Below are 22,988 nucleotides of genomic sequence, written 5' to 3' on the forward strand. Positions count from 1 at the left end.
TCAATAGCAGGACCTTCAAAATTAACCGAACCTTCTATGTCATTGGAATCCTTCAAACCTTCAACTTCTCTGGACAAAGGATCATGTATTGATGATCCTCCGATTCTCAGACAGCGAAAGAGTGTTTTTCCTAATCTGGAATACTATCCTGAAACACGGATACTGGAAAATCCTAGTGTTCCAGAGGAGGAAACCGCTGTCGTTGTTAATCCATCACAAGTACAGGACATCATAGCAGGTGAACCTGATAAAACTTCAGATTATTCTGTCGAATTAAAGGACCTTCTAGAATCTTTCAGAAGGTTTGATGAATCCATGCGAGAAAGAGGTATCAGTCACGTGGATGATGAAGAAGAAATAATAGAATTTCGAGAAGACATAGTTTCAGAACCTGTAGAAGCAATTTCGGATGAACCTGACTCTTCCGATGATGAGACGGAAGAGGAGGCTATCCGAAGTCAGAATGTCGAAGACTTGATACAAACTTCGAGAGGCACTTTCCATACTAGCAAATTCGCGTCACAAGCACCTTCACTTAAAGTTATCCCGGAAGATACGGAATTGAGTATAACCCCTTCCTTGAATAGCTCAGCAATCGTCAAACCTACCTATCAAACTACTATACCCTCACCTGTTTCAACAACTAGACCATTGGCACTCTCTACACCTTTTCCAGACCATTTAACTAAACAATCTTCTAAGGAAGGAGGGAAAACTCCTCTAAAATCAAATATACCCATTCCTCGACGAATCATACCCCAAAATTCACAAAATTCTCATTCGACTGGTATAACAATAACAGGAGATATACCACCGGATTTGGAAACCGCTAAACCAATAGATTTTTCTGAATTACCACTCGAGGATAGTGAAACTGTATCCACAACAAGGGAAAATTTAACGTACTCTCGTTCCCATTATGTTCATTTTATGTCATCGGATTGCGAAATAGTAACGCCAATTGGTAACTTGTTATCTGATTTAAATATCATCAATGCAAATGATATGAAACTGGCAAAACCAAAATTAGGGCAAGTATTGATTACGGAACGAGGAAAACACAAGATCTTTAGCTTAATAATAAAACAATTTCATGGAGACAAAATTTGTGCAGAGAATTTAACATCAGGCTTACTGAATCTAAAGAATATACTAATTAAATCCAATGTGCAGTCCTTTAGAATTTCAAAATCAGGCGATTTTTTAGATGAACTTCCTCGCGATACATTAGCATCTTTACTAACGCGCATCTTCGAAGACAGCGGAATCAAAGTAATTATTTGCTCTGGGAATATTCGAGTCCCTCCGGAATCCATACGTCAGAATATTATTTCGGAATTTCACGAAGGATTAATTGGCGGACATAAAGGAGTGACGAAAACCTATCTTAGAATTAGGGAAAAGTTTTACTGGCCGGGACTACGAAACGACGTTCAAAATTTTATCCGCACTTGCAATAGTTGTAAGAGTAAAAAGTTAGTAAGAGCAAAAACTCGGGAACCTATGTTAATCACTGACACCTCGATTGAGCCTTTTGATAAGATAGCTCTGGACACTGTAGGACCTCTTCCGACCTCATCATCGGGAAACCGTCATATCCTCACTATGCAGGACAATTTAACCAAATACTGCATCGCTGTTCCTATTCCTGATATTAAGGCGGAAACAGTAGCACATGCATTAACAACAAATTTAATACTGCAATATGGGGCACCTCGAGTGATTTTAACCGATAGGGGTACTAGTTTCATCAATAAATTGATGCAACAGCTGGCAACGATTTTCAAAATTCATCATGTTAGTACATCGGGATATAGACCTCAGACAAATGGAGCTTTAGAACGAAGTCATATAGTATTAACAGAATATATCAGTCATTATATCAAGGACTACGACGATTGGGATCGTTTAGTACCTTTTGCAATGTTCTCATACAATACCTCGGTGCATGAAGCCACTAATTTTACACCATACGAGTTAGTATTCGGTAAAATAGCTCGTTGTCCAAATTCTTTTCAAGACGAAAACGAAAATCTTCCAGTATATAATTCATACTTGCAAGACCTAATAATACGCCTTTCTGAAATGCAAACATTAGCAGGGAATAATTTGATCAAAGCTAAGGAAAAGTCTAAATTATATTATGATAAATCGACACGTCCGTTTAAAGGAAAGGTGGGGGACATGGCACGTGTCCTAGTCGAACCAAAAAGAGGAAAATTTGGTGAACGCTACCATGGTCCATACAGGATTATTGAAGCCTTGGAGGGAAGAGGCATAGTATTGGAGGACGACAAGGGAAAACTTTTTACGAAGCACCCGGATAAATTAATATTGGATTAAGGAAAGGAATGGGCGGCTCACGGCTAATTCGATTAGATTTGGTAGTTACCTGGGCATGTCTAGTGACCATGAGTAAACCTATGGAAGAACCTGATAACGACCTGAAAGACTACCGTATCACACGGATGCCTGCTAATCCGGGACTGTACTACGAAAGGGAAAGCGGCGTAGAATTCGCGAGAGCGGATTGGCGTGTAGCGTTATTCATAGACATCCAAAAAATCAGCAAAAGTTGGGAACATGAGAACGAAACTTTGGAAAATGTTTATCAAAATTGTATATCACTTGTAGTTAAAACAGACTGTACCTCGCTATTAAGAATAGGGTACTTGAAGGGTAGAGTGACTGAGGTCATGCACCTGCACAAGGAAGCAGAACAGCTAATCTCTGAAATTATCACGCCGCCTTCGAAATTATCAAAACCTCCGAAAACAATAACTCGCCGGAGCGTACCGCTTGGATTCGTTGGTTCTTTGAGTCGTTCCTTGTTTGGTACACTGAACATGGAGGATGCTGAGTATTTTGACAGAGAAATTGATAGATTATATGATTATCAACGCATCATAACTCAGATTGTTAAGAATCAAACTCACATCGTCATGAGCGATCTGCATCATACCCATGAAATAATGGAGAAATTAGCGAGCAAAATTGAAAGTAACAGGCTCGAAATAAACAAATTAATTGAAGCACAGGGAGCATTCAAAACATTAAATTACTCTTTGGCCTTAATTCAATACTCAAATTCTGTAGAAATCTCTCTTAATCATTATATCAATGGAATTCAAACATTAATGACAGCCATAGTGACAGCTCGTCAAGGTGAATTGCACCCTTCCTTGCTTAGTGGACCCAGACTGGGAATCGTCTTACAGGAGATACGAGAATCTGTAACGGGCTATGAACTTCCTATGTATGTCCGTAGAATCGAAGAATTGTCGAAATTAACTACAGTAGACTTAGGATATTATAACGGAAAAATAATAGTCACAATACACATACCATTAATAGATCGAATTAAATTTGAGCTTTATCATGCGTACTCTTGGCCATCTAAACAAATTATAAATTCGAATGTTACCGCATCCGCGTACCTTGTGCCACGAGCAAGGAATGTAGGGTTAAGCACGGACCTCCGAACATATTTCATCGTTAACGATAACTTTTTAAGTTCTTGTCTGAAACTGCATGGTCACTTCTTGTGTCAACCAGAAACTCCTTTATATGAAGTACAAAATTCAAAATCATGCGAACTTCGGCTGCTGTTGGGGACTGGAAGTCAAGAAGACACTTTCAAAAATTGTAATATTCGGATGAAGACATACCACGAGCAATACTGGGAGAAACTTAAAGTATCAGGCGCTTGGCTATATTCATTGGATCAAACAGAATCTCTCCAAATAATTTGCAATGGAAGAAAAAGCCAAATTGTTACAATAGAGCACAGCGGAATATTAGAATTACATCCCGACTGCACCGCAAGAACACAGACAACCACGTTAACGGGAGTAAAGATCGTTCAAGATAAACATTATTATTATTATCAGCCTGATCTACGGTTAAATATTACGAAATTGATACCATCTCTGGAGGAATATTCGGCGATCCATGAAGTCATCAAGGGACATCCAGGACTGATGCCTTGGAAGATCGACACGGACAATTCACTCCGGGAAGTGGAGGAAAAACTGGAGATCATTGGACATCAAAGGCGTGAGAGGGAACATCATTTGCGTTTGACATATGGATCATACCTCGCTCAAATTGCCATAGTTCTATTGCTCATATCCTACCTGTCACGAACTTACGTCTACAATTTTTTCATGAGTCTTCGGAAATTTTTCATAAAGCAGAGAAATTCTACATCGGAAACTACTCGAGAGGGCAACGACCAACCTTTAGAAACGATACAAATGAACAGACCTTCATTACCTCCGCAATGATTACTGGCGAACTGACCAGACTATACTATGTGTCATTCCATAATACCTTCTTTTATGATGCTTATGCGTGTTGTATTACCTTCAGGTTTATCATGGCTGCAGGACATGACTGTCGCAGGGTATTTGTGTCTCGTTTGGCTTCATACACAAAGAAGGAACACCTACTTAAGGTATTCGAGCCGTTCGGCCCGATCCATGCGGTGGTCCGGAGGAAGAACTCTGGGAATGTGGCGTTCATCACCTTTACTACCCCGGAGCAAGCTGACCTAGTGGTGGAAGCGGCAGCGGCTCAACCAATCCTGTGTCACAAGCGGAAGCTGAAAGTTTCTCTTGGAGACTCCTGGCATGAGGCGGTGCAGATTCCTCTCAGTACAACGCCGGCAAATCCACCGGGTCCGGATCCGTTCGGAGGCTTGATCATCAAACCCTGGGGCGCGTCCGTACTACCGGAGGAGTGCGTGGCGATGATAGCAGCGCTGCTTCCGTACCCGGACCGAGCCAGGATGGAGCGGGTCTCTCGGCTATGGAGAAGAGCAAGCTTGGCGTCCCATCGGGGAACAACGGCCATCAACTTGGAGGACTGGAGGTGGGACAATGAATGGGGTCACCGGCCCATTTCCACCGAAGCGTTCTATTGGATGCTTCAGCGTTGCGGGCGATATGTATTAAACATCAGCCTCAACGAGCGGTCCCTATCTAGCTCACTGAAGCCGCAAGTTCTAGCCATAGCTTGTGAGGGCAGCGTGAATCTCACTACCTTAGATTTAAGAAGCGTAACGATTCGACCGTCGGCGCTACGAGCTTTGGAGGGCAGGCTGACGTTGAAATCTCTGTCATTGGGGAGATGCGAGGGGCCCGTTGACCAATACTTGTCGGAGATAACGAGCAGATTGCGACACCTATCTATTCATAACAATACATTTACGGGAAAATCTTTAGAGAAGGGTTTTGAATTAGAGACACTGGAAATCGAAAATTGCCAAAACCTCAGAGATGCTTGCATCTCTTCGGCGCTAGCGTCGTGTTCGGGATTGAGCCAATTAAAGATATCACGGAGCCCCGGTCTCAGGTCCCCCGGTGTACTTACAGCCTTAACAAGAAACACAAAAGTGTCCGAAACTCTCGAGTGCCTGACGTTTGGTACTCTCAATTTTGATCAATCTCCGCTCATCGGTGAAGCGGAGGAGTTCGAGATGATATTTTTATCGCCGGAACTGATCATCATTGCTGTGAATTTTATTATGCATTATAAAAACATCACCTCGCTAAGCGTAGCTCTTTGCAGATGGGTTGACGGTAATGTTGTCCAGGCCATGGGAGCTCATATGAGGTCACTAAAACGACTAAATGTAAGCTCTTGCATATCCATAAGAGGCGCAGAGCTTGCACCTCTTGGGGAGCTTACGCAATGCGAAGAGCTTTTCATGAACAACATGTATAGTGATGTCGAAGCTACATTTCTGGCCCGTTTAGACAATCTAAAACGATTGGACGCTCGAGACAATTTGGGGATCACTGATCTGGACATTTGTGGTTTTCTGGAACACGCAATTGATGTTGAGTTAATCAATATCGAGGGGTGTAACCGAATAACTCGGGCTACCGTGGTATCAGCAGGGAACACTATCCCTATTAGAAGACATAAATTACATCTGCACCTCGGCCAAACTCAGGCATACCACGTGAAGAGGGACCGGAAAAACATCTTTTTGACAATAACCTATGATAGGATCACCCCGCGTGCGTATTTTGTGGTGAGCGATCCCTGATGTGTGACAGCGTGCATTCTGCGCTCTGGTAAATCCTCGTTACACTATGGGGTCGTTTCTCCGGCGTGCCGTCTCGATGGTTGGATCAGCGGTGCCCCGTCGCTATCGCGTCGTCGGGACGACGACGTTTCTAAGGCAGGAGGGGTGTTACGTCCCGAAACTTCAAAATTTTTAAAAATAAAATTAACGTCAGAACAAGAGAAAGAATAAAAGTATAACTATACACATTTGAACTTTACACTCGAGCAGAAGTTATTTAATGAAATACAATAACTCAGTGCGGGGCCTGTATAGGACTAGATCTTTGAATCCCGATACCAAACAAAATTCTATAAATTTCTAATTACTAAATTGCACTGTAACGCGCATAACATTCTTCCGATCAAACCGATTTAAATACCAAATCCTCGAACTCCGCGTTTACCTAGTAAGCGCGTTACAACACAATTGAGAAAATTATAAAAAAACATTAAAAACAGTCTGGGTTAGGTCTGCATTTCAAAAAATACAAAAAAACCAGACCTAACCCATAAAAAAGCAGGAAAAACCAGACCTAACCCAAAACGAACCCGCTGAAACTAGTAAAGAAGTGGAAGAAATTAGAAAAAAAATTGAAAAAATTATAAAAAATTCGTTAAAAAACAGTCTGGGGGAGGTCTGGGTTACAAAAAAGCAGGAAAAACCAGACCTAACCCATAAAGAAGCAAGAAAAACCAGACCTAACCCAGGACGAACCCGGTGAAACTAGTGAAAAAGTGAAAAAAGTTAGAAAAAAAATTGAAAAAATTATAAAAAAATTCATTAAAAAACAGTCTGGGGGAGGTCTGGGTTACAAAAAAGCAGGAAAAACCAGACCTAACCCATAAAGAAGCAAGAAAAACCAGACCTAACCCAGGACGAACCCGGTGAAACTAGTGAAAAAGTGGAAGAAATTAGATAAAAAATTGAAAAAATTATAAAAAATTCATTAAAAAACAGTCTGGGGGAGGTCTGGGTTACAAAAAAGCAGGAAAAACCAGACCTAACCCATAAAGAAGCAAGAAAAACCAGACCTAACCCAGGACGAACCCGGTGAAACTAGTGAAAAAGTGGAAAAAATTAGATAAAAAATTGAAAAAATTATAAAAAATTCATTAAAAAACAGTCTGGGGGAGGTCTGGGTTACAAAAAAGCAGGAAAAACGAGACCTAACCCATAAAAAACCAGGAAAAGCCAGACCTAACCCAGAACGAACCCGGTGAATCTAGTAAAAAAGTGGAAAAAATTAGAAAAAAATTGAGAAAATTATAAAAAAAACATTAAAAAACAGTCTGCGTTAGGTCTGCATTTCAAAAAATACAAAAAAACCAGACCTAACCCAGGCCCACCCAGGCCGAACCCAGGCCGAACCCGGTAAAATAAGTAAAAAAGTAGAAAAAACATAAGAAAAGTATGAAAAATCATGAGAGAAGTATAAAAAAACATTAAAAAACAGTCTGGGTTAGGACTGGATTGAAAAAAAAGAAATAAAGACCTTATACGCACATTACCAACACCTTACCCGCACCTTACCGAGACCTTGCCCGCACCTTACCAAGATCTTACCCACACCTACGAAGACCTTACCCGCACCTTACCAAGACCTCAACCAGAACGAACCCAGTCCTAACCCAGAATGAACCCGCTGAAACAAGTAAAAAAGTGGAAAAATGTAGAAAACAAATCAAGAAAAGTATAAAATAAACATAAAAAACATGAGAAAAGTATAAAAAAAAATTTAAAAAACAGTCTGGGTTAGGTCTGCATTTAAAAAAATACAAAAAATCCAGACCTAACGCAGGCCTTTTTTTTTTTTTTTTTTTTAAATGACTAAAACCCCCACCTCTATGTGCCTCTACCAACCACCCCTCCCTGTCAACTGTGTCGGCGGAATTATTTGCATAGTCAACCTCACGCGACACGGTGAAACTTCGACAGGGCCTCAAAGGGATTGACACAATCCTGAGCTTAAAAGCTCCCACGCACAACTACTGCCTAAAACAGCAGAAGTATGTGTGTATCCTACATAAATATACATAGTATACATACCGCCACTATTAACAATTCGCCTATTTCAAAAGTTATTTTACACAAACAATCTTTTTCTTCTTTTTTCCGACGTTGATCCAGGTCTCTGACTCTGTCCCAGCCGTCTCATAAGTAGAAAGGGCTGTCCCTTTCTAGACCTAACGCAGGCCTAACCCAGGAAAAACCAGACCTAACCCGGTGAAACAGGTAAAAAAGTATAAAAAGTATAAAAAAACTTCAGAAAAGTATTAAAAGTATTAAAAACCATAAGAAAAGTATAAAAAAGCATAAAAAAACATGAGAAAAGTATAAAATAAACATAAAAAACATGAGAAAAGTAAAAAAAAAAACATAAAAAAACATGAGAAAAGTATAAAAAAACATAACACTGTTACGTCCCGAAACTTCAAAATTTTTAAAAATAAAATCTTAGTTATTTTTCTTTTCTCTTTTGATAGTGGGCAGAGTGCTTCGGCAACGCTTAGCGTTCTGGGAAATCCCTCGTCGAGCGCATTTCTGTTCACTGTATTTTATCTATGAAAATGGATACTCGGTTCTGGGAACGTCGTCGTCGCAACGTTTGACCGTTGCACTGTACCCTGAACGTGGGACTGTGCTGAGGCATCAGCGTGGTTCTCAGTAGTTCATTCAGAATAAGCAGTTGTTCTCATCCCTCGCGACATTGACTAAATGTAAGCGGCGGGGGTGCGTCTTGACAATGCATCTAGCATTTTGGTGAAACCTCGTCGAGCGCATTTCCGACCGTCGAATCGTCGCATCAATGTAAAGGAGTGATCTGAGTGTGAGAAGCGTGGGGATGAGAGTACCCTGTTTGACGCCGGTAGCGCATAAGTATAAAGTATGAAAGAACGAAGGTGAGAACACCTAATGACATCGTGCAACGGTTGCTGGGGCATGATTAGGACTGCAGCGTCAGCTTTTCTGAGCGGGCCTCATGGCCGGACGCTCTCGGGGGCGCGAAGCTGAAGTCACTCTTTGTCGTACAGTCGCGGAGAGCGTGACAAGTGTCCGTGGATAGTAATTTCTTTTCTTAATTTAAATTCTATTTCGAGCCAGAGATTCATAAGTTTTAGTGAATGGACTCATCTTTCCACGTTAAACGTTTTCTAACTTCATCGATTTCTGAATCTTATAAATCTGCGTTTTATATTCGTTTAATAATCCTGGCTAATTCTCTATGTTGCGTTGGGATCAACCTTCTGTTAGGTCTCATTCCTTTTTGCGTTTGTTTTATTCTATATATATATCGCTTTCATTTATAACAACCGTCAATATCGTGTGTGAGTGTGAATTTCTCTTTCCTAGGCGCGGAACAGGTGTTTTAGAGAACGTATACGAACGAAATTCGTACACTGTAGAAAAATAGCCGATATAGCGGGTGAGTTGCGCATTTCTTTTCCTTAAAAACATTGTAAGCAGTTAACGATTGGCGAGCGTAAATTCTTGTAAAGCAAATATTATATGTGATCTATTGCCAACTGGCGAATGCGGAGGTAATGGAGAGTCAATATTGGCTTTAGCCAATATTTTGGGACTACCCTTGGCTCTCTAGCCCTCTTAACGTCAGAACAAGAGAAAGAATAAAAGTATAACTATACACATTTGAACTTTACACTCGAGCAGAAGTTATTTAATGAAATACAATAACTCAGTGCGGGGCCTGTATAGGACTAGATCTTTGAATCCCGATACCAAACAAAATTCTATAAATTTCTAATTACTAAATTGCACTGTAACGCGCATAACATTCTTCCGATCAAACCGATTTAAATACCAAATCCTCGAACTCCGCGTTTACCTAGTAAGCGCGTTACAGAACTGGTGGCAGCGGTGGGATACCAAGATCGTGCATTGAATGATTGTTCATCTCACGAAGTGGTGAAATTACCCTATTTTGTTTTATATAAAATTCTTAAAGGGCTCTAGTGTAACGTTCAATCGTGGGACAAATTGGTGGCGTTCAAGACTATATTGAAAATAATATCATTCGTTTTTCTAATTTTATACATACAATATTGCATCTTTGCCGATTGTGTGTGTGATCTTGTGTTTGTAAACTTCGTACTCAAAATGACGGAAACGGGACGAACTAGTGCTTCGGGCACGAACGCGAATGTTTCTGGAAATAATCCCGATTTAAGTGTTTCGAACGCTATGATGGCATCGATGGCAGAGTGTTTCACCCTTCAGAACAGTACTTTAAACATTCCGTTCTACGATGGTAAAAACATACCTTTAAAAAACTTTTTACAAGATATAAGAAATGGCGCAGTCTTTGTTCCTCCCGCGTTAGAATCTTCGTTTTTAAAAGCAGTGCTAGGTAAATTGCAAAAGACAGCTAGAGATAGCACATGGGGCAAGACGTTCAATAATTTGGATGAGTTGATAAAACATTTAAAGGCCAGATTCGGATCAGATAAAACTTATCCTGATTATCATCATGAAATCGAAAATATTAGAATGAAGCGTGGTGAAACTGTTAACGATTTCCATGATCGGTTAAATATTCTATTTAATGGCGCTAAAACAGTTTTAGAGGATAAATACCCTGAAAATGCGGGACAAATGTTAGAACCAATTAAAGAAGTAGCCTTGGAAGCGTTCATTCGAGGGTTGCCCGATGAAATCACGCGAGCGGTAGACGCACGTGATCCCAAAAATCTGGAAGAAGCATTAAAATTTGCGCGTCGGGCGGAAATCAAAATCAGATCTGGAATATTACCGTCCGGTGAAACTTCGCGGGTAACGTTCGCGGAAAATAACTATTCTTCAAATTCAAGATCAGTTTCTCCATCATATTCGAATTCCGATAATCATGGCACTTCGAGACACTACCAGAATTATTCAATAACCAGACGCGAAGGAAATCGTTCGCGATCGCCATCCCCGAATCCAATAGATGCTCAGGATGTTAAATTAAAATCACCTAAACCTACTCAATCAGAATATACAAATTATCCTCGATACTCGGATCGCCAACGATACGATCATCAAAGACATCCAACCTATCCATTTTATCCACCTTATTTTTATCCTCAAATGACTCCATTTCCTCCATATTATACACCTTATCCAGCATACCCTCATGATTTGAATAATAGACCTCCAAACGCATCAAGTCGACCAAGTTCGCCATATTCAAATAGACCACCTTCGCCACATCCGAGTAAAACTAATTCGACTACCGACAGCAATAATTTAAACTCACAGACGACTCGTCACAGAGACGCGGCGATGAGTCCTACGTCAACAGAGCGTCACACAACCGCGAGAAATCTAAAGCGAGCTCAGTAATGTTAACCGTAAATACTGAATCCCCGGTGGTTAAGATGTCCGGAGACAAATTGCGGTCCGGGCACGCACATTTCTTAGTAGATACAGGGGCAGATATTAATGTAATTAAATTAGACGCACTATTAGATGATGCAATAGTAGCACTTGACGAATCGGCAACTCTTTCAGGAATCACGCCGGGAACATCAGAAACATTAGGAACCACTTTCATCACGTTGCAATCAGAACCGATTAGATTTCATGTTGTAAAATCTTGTTTCCCAATACGAGCTGACGGTATATTAGGAAAGGAATTTTTAAGACAGGAACAAGCGGAGATATCATTTGCCCATAACACATTGGTTACTCAGTCAGATCCAATTAGACCTATACGTTTTGTGGGGGAGGAACCTTTAACAAAAAAACGGTTAAATTATAAACCTCGCATTTTACGAATTAGTGCTCGAGGCAGACAGCCAATTGCCATCGATGTCATAAATAGCGATCTGAAAGAGGGATATTTACCAAAGATCGATACAATAAACGGAGTCTATATCGGCGAAGCCGTTGTATCAGTAAATGATCAGGGCAAGTGCCATGTCCTAGCAATTAACACATTGACAGAAGATGTTGATATCGAAATTTCACCACAGGAATTAATTCCATTTGAGCACTATAGCTTGCCAGAGGAAGAAAATTTTGATTCGGATTCAGAATCCTCAGAAATTATAACGAACCGAGTAGGTGAAATAGTTAAAAGATTACGTCTGTCTCATTTGAATGATGAGGAGGTAAGTCACGTGATTGATCTTGTTGAGGAATTTCCTGAAGTATTTCATTTGCCCGGTGATAATTTGCAAGCCACACCGAATATAAAACATAAAATTCCTACTATCGATGATGTCCCGATAGATACGCGACAGTATAGATTTCCCCCAGTACATAAAGAAGAAATAGTTAAACAAATTTCGGCCAAATTAAGTAAAGGAATAATAGAATCTTCAAATTCTCCATTTAATTCTCCACTTTTGATCGTGCCAAAGAAACCTGACCCAGATGGCAACCTACGGTGGCGAATAGTGATAGATTTCCGTAAATTGAACGAAAAAACGATTGGAGATGCTTACCCATTACCGAACATTACGGATATATTAGACCAATTAGGAGAGGCGCGTTATTTTTCGATATTTGACCTAGCTAGTGGTTTTCAACAAATTGAAATGGATCCGGCAGATAGTTTAAAAACGGCTTTCTCGACACCAAACGGTCATTACCAGTATAAACGCATGCCGGAAGGTCTTAAGAACGCTCCGGCAACATTTCAAAGATTAATGGACCAAGTGTTGCGTGGATTGCAAGGAACGGAAATTTTTGTATACCTAGATGATATCGTGGTTTACACTAAAAATTTAGAAGACCACGGAAAGAAAATTCGTCGTTTATTCAATAGATTGGCGGATGCCAAGCTGTCACTTCAACCCAGTAAATGCGAATTTTTGAGAACAGAAGTAGCTTATTTGGGACATATCATCGGGCAGGACGGAGTCAAACCAGACCCCAACAAGATCAAGGCCGTGAAGAATTTTCCTCGTCCTCAAAATCCTAAAAATATTAGGCAATTCTTGGGCCTTGCAGGTTATTATAGACGTTTTATAAAGGATTTTTCGGCTATAGCAAAACCATTATCCGAACTATTAAAGAAGAATGCTAAATTTGTCTGGGGTAAAGAACAAAAAGAAAGCTTCAGAAAATTGCGAAAAGCGCTATGCACTCGACCAATACTGCAATATCCAGATTTTAAAAAGCCATTTACTCTAACAACAGATGCATCTGATTACGCGATTGGTGCAATCCTGAGTCAGGAGAAAGACGGTCACGATTTACCTATAGCATACTTGTCCAGAATGTTAATAAAACCCGAACAAAATTATTCTACTACCGAGAAAGAGTGCTTAGCGATACTATATGCAGTGCTACATTTCCGACCTTATCTTTATGGACGCAAATTTACGTTAGTTAGTGATCATGAGCCCTTGAGATGGATAAATTCCATTAACGATCCTGGTCAGAGATTAGTAAGATGGAGATTGAAATTGAGAGATTATGAATACGAGTTCGTTCACAAGTCTGGTAAATTAAATACAAATGCAGACGCGTTATCGCGAAATCCGGTTGATGAAACCTTGACAGAATCCTCAGATGATTCGGATGAGGGCACAAAAATAGAAAAGAAACAACTGTTTCCACTCAAAGAAGGTGAGAAGACTAGCGACTCGCCTACACCTTCAGTGTCTCAGTCAAAACCCGAGAGTCAATCAAAAATTCCAAAACCAGGAAAAACATTAGGTTCAAGGACAAGGGTAAAACCACCAACAATACTTGATCATAGTGCTATAGCCACTAGAACCCGCTCCAAATTACCACAGCCTTCCAAACAATCAATAGCAGGACCTTCAAAATTAACCGAACCTTCTATGTCATTGGAATCCTTCAAACCTTCAACTTCTCTGGACAAAGGATCATGTATTGATGATCCTCCGATTCTCAGACAGCGAAAGAGTGTTTTTCCTAATCTGGAATACTATCCTGAAACACGGATACTGGAAAATCCTAGTGTTCCAGAGGAGGAAACCGCTGTCGTTGTTAATCCATCACAAGTACAGGACATCATAGCAGGTGAACCTGATAAAACTTCAGATTATTCTGTCGAATTAAAGGACCTTCTAGAATCTTTCAGAAGGTTTGATGAATCCATGCGAGAAAGAGGTATCAGTCACGTGGATGATGAAGAAGAAATAATAGAATTTCGAGAAGACATAGTTTCAGAACCTGTAGAAGCAATTTCGGATGAACCTGACTCTTCCGATGATGAGACGGAGGAGGAGGCTATCCGAAGTCAGAATGTCGAAGACTTGATACAAACTTCGAGAGGCACTTTCCATACTAGCAAATTCGCGTCACAAGCACCTTCACTTAAAGTTATCCCGGAAGATACGGAATTGAGTATAACCCCTTCCTTGAATAGCTCAGCAATCGTCAAACCTACCTATCAAACTACTATACCCTCACCTGTTTCAACAACTAGACCATTGGCACTCTCTACACCTTTTCCAGACCATTTAACTAAACAATCTTCTAAGGAAGGAGGGAAAACTCCTCTAAAATCAAATATACCCATTCCTCGACGAATCATACCCCAAAATTCACAAAATTCTCATTCGACTGGTATAACAATAACAGGAGATATACCACCGGATTTGGAAACCGCTAAACCAATAGATTTTTCTGAATTACCACTCGAGGATAGTGAAACTGTATCCACAACAAGGGAAAATTTAACGTACTCTCGTTCCCATTATGTTCATTTTATGTCATCGGATTGCGAAATAGTAACGCCAATTGGTAACTTGTTATCTGATTTAAATATCATCAATGCAAATGATATGAAACTGGCAAAACCAAAATTAGGGCAAGTATTGATTACGGAACGAGGAAAACACAAGATCTTTAGCTTAATAATAAAACAATTTCATGGAGACAAAATTTGTGCAGAGAATTTAACATCAGGCTTACTGAATCTAAAGAATATACTAATTAAATCCAATGTGCAGTCCTTTAGAATTTCACAATCAGGCGATTTTTTAGATGAACTTCCTCGCGATACATTAGCATCTTTACTAACGCGCATCTTCGAAGACAGCGGAATCAAAGTAATTATTTGCTCTGGGAATATTCGAGTCCCTCCGGAATCCATACGTCAGAATATTATTTCGGAATTTCACGAAGGATTAATTGGCGGACATAAAGGAGTGACGAAAACCTATCTTAGAATTAGGGAAAAGTTTTACTGGCCGGGACTACGAAACGACGTTCAAAATTTTATCCGCACTTGCAATAGTTGTAAGAGTAAAAAGTTAGTAAGAGCAAAAACTCGGGAACCTATGTTAATCACTGACACCTCGATTGAGCCTTTTGATAAGATAGCTCTGGACACTGTAGGACCTCTTCCGACCTCATCATCGGGAAACCGTCATATCCTCACTATGCAGGACAATTTAACCAAATACTGCATCGCTGTTCCTATTCCTGATATTAAGGCGGAAACAGTAGCACATGCATTAACAACAAATTTAATACTGCAATATGGGGCACCTCGAGTGATTTTAACCGATAGGGGTACTAGTTTCATCAATAAATTGATGCAACAGCTGGCAACGATTTTCAAAATTCATCATGTTAGTACATCGGGATATAGACCTCAGACAAATGGAGCTTTAGAACGAAGTCATATAGTATTAACAGAATATATCAGTCATTATATCAAGGACTACGACGATTGGGATCGTTTAGTACCTTTTGCAATGTTCTCATACAATACCTCGGTGCATGAAGCCACTAATTTTACACCATACGAGTTAGTATTCGGTAAAATAGCTCGTTGTCCAAATTCTTTTCAAGACGAAAACGAAAATCTTCCAGTATATAATTCATACTTGCAAGACCTAATAATACGCCTTTCTGAAATGCAAACATTAGCAGGGAATAATTTGATCAAAGCTAAGGAAAAGTCTAAATTATATTATGATAAATCGACACGTCCGTTTAAAGGAAAGGTGGGGGACATGGCACGTGTCCTAGTCGAACCAAAAAGAGGAAAATTTGGTGAACGCTACCATGGTCCATACAGGATTATTGAAGCCTTGGAGGGAAGAGGCATAGTATTGGAGGACGACAAGGGAAAACTTTTTACGAAGCACCCGGATAAATTAATATTGGATTAAGGAAAGGAATGGGCGGCTCACGGCTAATTCGATTAGATTTGGTAGTTACCTGGGCATGTCTAGTGACCATGAGTAAACCTATGGAAGAACCTGATAACGACCTGAAAGACTACCGTATCACACGGATGCCTGCTAATCCGGGACTGTACTACGAAAGGGAAAGCGGCGTAGAATTCGCGAGAGCGGATTGGCGTGTAGCGTTATTCATAGACATCCAAAAAATCAGCAAAAGTTGGGAACATGAGAACGAAACTTTGGAAAATGTTTATCAAAATTGTATATCACTTGTAGTTAAAACAGACTGTACCTCGCTATTAAGAATAGGGTACTTGAAGGGTAGAGTGACTGAGGTCATGCACCTGCACAAGGAAGCAGAACAGCTAATCTCTGAAATTATCACGCCGCCTTCGAAATTATCAAAACCTCCGAAAACAATAACTCGCCGGAGCGTACCGCTTGGATTCGTTGGTTCTTTGAGTCGTTCCTTGTTTGGTACACTGAACATGGAGGATGCTGAGTATTTTGACAGAGAAATTGATAGATTATATGATTATCAACGCATCATAACTCAGATTGTTAAGAATCAAACTCACATCGTCATGAGCGATCTGCATCATACCCATGAAATAATGGAGAAATTAGCGAGCAAAATTGAAAGTAACAGGCTCGAAATAAACAAATTAATTGAAGCACAGGGAGCATTCAAAACATTAAATTACTCTTTGGCCTTAATTCAATACTCAAATTCTGTAGAAATCTCTCTTAATCATTATATCAATGGAATTCAAACATTAATGACAGCCATAGTGACAGCTCGTCAAGGTGAATTGCACCCTTCCTTGCTTAGTGGACCCAGACTGGGAATCGTCTTACAGGAGATACGAGAATCTGTAACGGGCTATGAACTTCCTATGTATGTCCGTAGAATCGAAGAATTGTCGAAATTAACTACAGTAGACTTAGGATATTATAACGGAAAAATAATAGTCACAATACACATACCATTAATAGATCGAATTAAATTTGAGCTTTATCATGCGTACTCTTGGCCATCTAAACAAATTATAAATTCGAATGTTACCGCATCCGCGTACCTTGTGCCACGAGCAAGGAATGTAGGGTTAAGCACGGACCTCCGAACATATTTCATCGTTAACGATAACTTTTTAAGTTCTTGTCTGAAACTGCATGGTCACTTCTTGTGTCAACCAGAAACTCCTTTATATGAAGTACAAAATTCAAAATCATGCGAACTTCGGCTGCTGTTGGGGACTGGAAGTCAAGAAGACACTTTCAAAAATTGTAATATTCGGATGAAGACATACCACGAGCAATACTGGGAGAAACTTAAAGTATCAGGCGCTTGGCTATATTCATTGGATCAAACAGAATCTCTCCAAATAATTTGCAATGGAAGAAAAAGCCAAATTGTTACAATAGAGCACAGCGGAATATTAGAATTACATCCCGACTGCACCGCAAGAACACAGACAACCACGTTAACGGGAGTAAAGATCGTTCAAGATAAACATTATTATTATTATCAGCCTGATCTACGGTTAAATATTACGAAATTGATACCATCTCTGGAGGAATATTCGGCGATCCATGAAGTCATCAAGGGACATCCAGGACTGATGCCTTGGAAGATCGACACGGACAATTCACTCCGGGAAGTGGAGGAAAAACTGGAGATCATTGGACATCAAAGGCGTGAGAGGGAACATCATTTGCGTTTGACATATGGATCATACCTCGCTCAAATTGCCATAGTTCTATTGCTCATATCCTACCTGTCACGAACTTACGTCTACAATTTTTTCATGAGTCTTCGGAAATTTTTCATAAAGCAGAGAAATTCTACATCGGAAACTACTCGAGAGGGCAACGACCAACCTTTAGAAACGATACAAATGAACAGACCTTCATTACCTCCGCAATGATTACTGGCGAACTGACCAGACTATACTATGTGTCATTCCATAATACCTTCTTTTATGATGCTTATGCGTGTTGTATTACCTTCAGGTTTATCATGGCTGCAGGACATGACTGTCGCAGGGTATTTGTGTCTCGTTTGGCTTCATACACAAAGAAGGAACACCTACTTAAGGTATTCGAGCCGTTCGGCCCGATCCATGCGGTGGTCCGGAGGAAGAACTCTGGGAATGTGGCGTTCATCACCTTTACTACCCCGGAGCAAGCTGACCTAGTGGTGGAAGCGGCAGCGGCTCAACCAATCCTGTGTCACAAGCGGAAGCTGAAAGTTTCTCTTGGAGACTCCTGGCATGAGGCGGTGCAGATTCCTCTCAGTACAACGCCGGCAAATCCACCGGGTCCGGATCCGTTCGGAGGCTTGATCATCAAACCCTGGGGCGCGTCCGTACTACCGGAGGAGTGCGTGGCGATGATAGCAGCGCTGCTTCCGTACCCGGACCGAGCCAGGATGGAGCGGGTCTCTCGGCTATGGAGAAGAGCAAGCTTGGCGTCCCATCGGGGAACAACGGCCATCAACTTGGAGGACTGGAGGTGGGACAATGAATGGGGTCACCGACCCATTTCCACCGAAGCGTTCTATTGGATGCTTCAGCGTTGCGGGCGATATGTATTAAACATCAGCCTCAACGAGCGGTCCCTATCTAGCTCACTGAAGCCGCAAGTTCTAGCCATAGCTTGTGAGGGCAGCGTGAATCTCACTACCTTAGATTTAAGAAGCGTAACGATTCGACCGTCGGCGCTACGGGCTTTGGAGGGGAGGCTGACGTTGAAATCTCTGTCATTGGGGAGATGCGAGGGGCCCGTTGACCAATACTTGTCGGAGATAACGAGCAGATTGCGACACCTATCTATTCATAACAATACATTTACGGGAAAATCTTTAGAGAAGGGTTTTGAATTAGAGACACTGGAAATCGAAAATTGCCAAAACCTCAGAGATGCTTGCATCTCTTCGGCGCTAGCGTCGTGTTCGGGATTGAGCCAATTAAAGATATCACGGTGCCCCGGTCTCAGGTCCCCCGGTGAACTTACAGCCTTAACAAGAAACACAAAAGTGTCCGAAACTCTCGAGTGTCTGACGTTTGGTACTCCCAATTTTGATCAATCTCCGCTCATCGGTGAAACGGAGGAGTTCGAGATGAATTTTTATCGCCGGAACTGATCATCATTGCTGTGAATTTTATTATGCATTATAAAAACATCACCTCGCTAAGCGTAGCTCTTTGCAGATGGGTTGACGGTAATGTTGTCCAGGCCATGGGAGCTCATATGAGGTCACTAAAACGACTAAATGTAAGCTCTTGCATATCCATAAGAGGCGCAGAGCTTGCACCTCTTGGGGAGCTTACGCAATGCGAAGAGCTTTTCATGAACAACATGTATAGTGATGTCGAAGCTACATTTCTGGCCCGTTTAGACAATCTAAAACGATTGGACGCTCGAGACAATTTGGGGATCACTGATCTGGACATTTGTGGTTTTCTGGAACACGCAATTGATGTTGAGTTAATCAATATCGAGGGGTGTAACCGAATAACTCGGGCTACCGTGGTATCAGCAGGGAACACTATCCCTATTAGAAGACATAAATTACATCTGCACCTCGGCCAAACTCAGGCATACCACGTGAAGAGGGACCGGAAAAACATCTTTTTGACAATAACCTATGATAGGATCACCCCGCGTGCGTATTTTGTGGTGAGCGATCCCTGATGCGTGACAGCGTGCATTCTGCACTCTGGTAAATCCTCGTTACACTATGGGGTCGTTTCTCCGGCGTGCCGTCTCGATGGTTGGATCAGCGGTGCCCCGTCGCTATCGCGTCGTCGGGACGACGACGTTTCTAAGGAAGGAGGGGTGTTACGTCCCGAAACTTCAAAATTTTTAAAAATAAAATCTTAGTTATTTTTCTTTTCTCTTTTGATAGTGGGCAGAGTGCTTCGGCAACGCTTAGCGTTCTGGGAAATCCCTCGTCGAGCGCATTTCTGTTCACTGTATTTTATCTATGAAAATGGATACTCGGTTCTGGGAACGTCGTCGTCGCAACGTTTGACCGTTGCACTGTACCCTGAACGTGGGACTGTGCTGAGGCATCAGCGTGGTTCTCAGTAGTTCATTCAGAATAAGCGGTTGTTCTCATCCCTCGCGACATTGATTAAATGTAAGCGGCGGGGGTGCGTCTTGACAATGCATCTAGCATTTTGGTGAAACCTCGTCGAGCGCATTTCCGACCGTCGAATCGTCGCATCAATGTAAAGGAGTGATCTGAGTGTGAGAAGCGTGGGGATGAGAGTACCCTGTTTGACGCCGGTAGCGCATAAGTATAAAGTATGAAAGAACGAAGGTGAGAACACCTAATGACATCGTGCAACGGTTGCTGGGGCATGATTAGGACTGCAGCGTCAGCTTTTCTGAGCGGGCCTCATGGCCGGACGCTCTCGGGGGCGCGAAGCTGAAGTCACTCTTTGTCGTACAGTCGCGGAGAGCGTGACGAGTGTCCGTGGATAGTAATTTCTTTTTCTTAATTTAAATTCTATTTCGAGCCAGAGATTCATAAGTTTTAGTGAATGGACTCATCTTTCCACGTTAAACGTTTTCTAACTTCATCGAATTCTGAATCTTATAAATCTGCGTTTTATATTCGTTTAATAATCCTGGCTAATTCTCTATGTTGCGTTGGGATCAACCTTCTGTTAGGTCTCATTCCTTCTTGCGTTTGTTTTATTCTATATATATATCGCTTTCATTTATAACAACCGTCAATATTGTGTGTGAGTGTGAATTTCTCTTTCCTAGGCGCGGAACAGGTGTTTGAGAGAACGTATACGAACGAAATTCGAACATTGTAGAAAAATAGCCGATATAGCGGGTGAGTTGCGCATTTCTTTTCCTTAAAAACATTGTAAGCAGTTAACGATTGGCGAGCGTAAATTCTTGTAAAGCAAATATTTTATGTGATCTATTGCCAACTGGCGAATGCGGAGGTAATGGAGAGTCAATATTGGCTTTAGCCAATATTTTGGGACTACCCTTGGCTCTCTAGCCCTCTTAACGTCAGAACAAGAGAAAGAATAAAAGTATAACTATACACATTTGAACTTTACACTCGAGCAGAAGTTATTTAATGAAATACAATAACTCAGTGCGGGGCCTGTATAGGACTAGATCTTTGAATCCCGATACCAAACAAAATTCTATAAATTACTAATTACTAAATTGCACTGTAACGCGCATAACATTCTTCCGATCAAACCGATTTAAATACCAAATCCTCGAACTCCGCGTTTACCTAGTAACCGCGTTACAGAACTGGTGGCAGCGGTGGGATACCAAGATCGTGCATTGAATGATTGTTCATCTCACGAAGTGGTGAAATTACCCTATTTTGTTTTATATAAAATTCTTAAAGGGCTCTAGTGTAACGTTCAATCGTGGGACAAATTGGTGGCGTTCAAGACTATATTGAAAATAATATCATTCGTTTTTCTAATTTTATACATACAATATTGCATCTTTGCCGATTGTGTGTGTGATCTTGTGTTTGTAAACTTCGTACTCAAAATGACGGAAACGGGACGAACTAGTGCTTCGGGCACGAACGCGAATGTTTCTGGAAATAATACCGATTTAAGTGTTTCGAACGCTATGATGGCATCGATGGCAGAGTGTTTCACCCTTCAGAACAGTACTTTAAACATTCCGTTCTACGATGGTAAAAACATACCTTTAAAAAACTTTTTACAAGATATAAGAAATGGCGCAGTCTTTGTTCCTCCCGCGTTAGAATCTTCGTTTTTAAAAGCAGTGCTAGGTAAATTGCAAAAGACAGCTAGAGATAGCACATGGGGCAAGACGTTCAATAATTTGGATGAGTTGATAAAACATTTAAAGGCCAGATTCGGATCAGATAAAACTTATCCTGATTACCATCATGAAATCGAAAATATTAGAATGAAGCGTGGTGAAACTGTTAACGATTTCCATGATCGGTTAAATATTCTATTTAATGGCGCTAAAACAGTTTTAGAGGATAAATACCCTGAAAATGCGGGACAAATGTTAGAACCAATTAAAGAAGTAGCCTTGGAAGCGTTCATTCGAGGGTTGCCCGATGAAATCACGCGAGCGGTAGACGCACGTGATCCCAAAAATCTGGAAGAAGCATTAAAATTTGCGCGTCGGGCGGAAATCAAAATCAGATCTGGAATATTACCGTCCGGTGAAACTTCGCGGGTAACGTTCGCGGAAAATAACTATTCTTCAAATTCAAGATCAGTTTCTCCATCATATTCGAATTCCGATAATCATGGCACTTCGAGACACTACCAGAATTATTCAATAACCAGACGCGAAGGAAATCGTTCGCGATCGCCATCCCCGAATCCAATAGATGCTCAGGATGTTAAATTAAAATCACCTAAACCTACTCAATCAGAATATACAAATTATCCTCGATACTCGGATCGCCAACGATACGATCATCAAAGACATCCAACCTATCCATTTTATCCACCTTATTTTTATCCTCAAATGACTCCATTTCCTCCATATTATCCACCTTATCCAGCATACCCTCATGATTTGAATAATAGACCTCCAAACGCATCGAGTCGACCAAGTTCGCCATATTCAAATAGACCACCTTCGCCACATCCGAGTAAAATTAATTCAACTACCGACAGCAATAATTTAAACTCACAGACGACTCGTCACGGAGACGCGGCGATGAGTCCTACGTCAACAGAGCGTCACACAACCGCGAGAAATCTAAAGCGAGCTCAGTAATGTTAACCGTAAATACTGAATCCCCGGTG

General features: G+C 41.0%; 1 protein-coding gene across 1 annotated transcript; it reads left to right on the forward strand.

Annotated features, from left to right (window-relative positions):
• The first annotated feature begins 18,211 nt into the window (after positions 1-18,211).
• LOC143378071 (putative RNA-binding protein EEED8.10) lies at positions 18,212-19,336 on the forward strand. The gene has a single exon (XM_076829911.1). The coding sequence runs from the start codon at positions 18,212-18,214 to the stop codon at positions 19,334-19,336; it is 1,125 nt and encodes a 374-aa protein (XP_076686026.1).
• The last annotated feature ends 3,652 nt before the right edge of the window (positions 19,337-22,988 follow it).

The sequence above is a fragment of the Andrena cerasifolii genome, unplaced genomic scaffold (genome assembly GCF_050908995.1).
Source record: "Andrena cerasifolii isolate SP2316 unplaced genomic scaffold, iyAndCera1_principal scaffold0071, whole genome shotgun sequence".
Lineage (NCBI taxonomy): Eukaryota > Metazoa > Arthropoda > Insecta > Hymenoptera > Andrenidae > Andrena > Andrena cerasifolii.

Bases quoted from the DNA above. Each gene is read 5' to 3' on its own strand.
- LOC143378071 (XM_076829911.1), top strand. From the start codon at position 18,212: ATGGCTGCAGGACATGACTGTCGCAGGGTATTTGTGTCTCGTTTGGCT.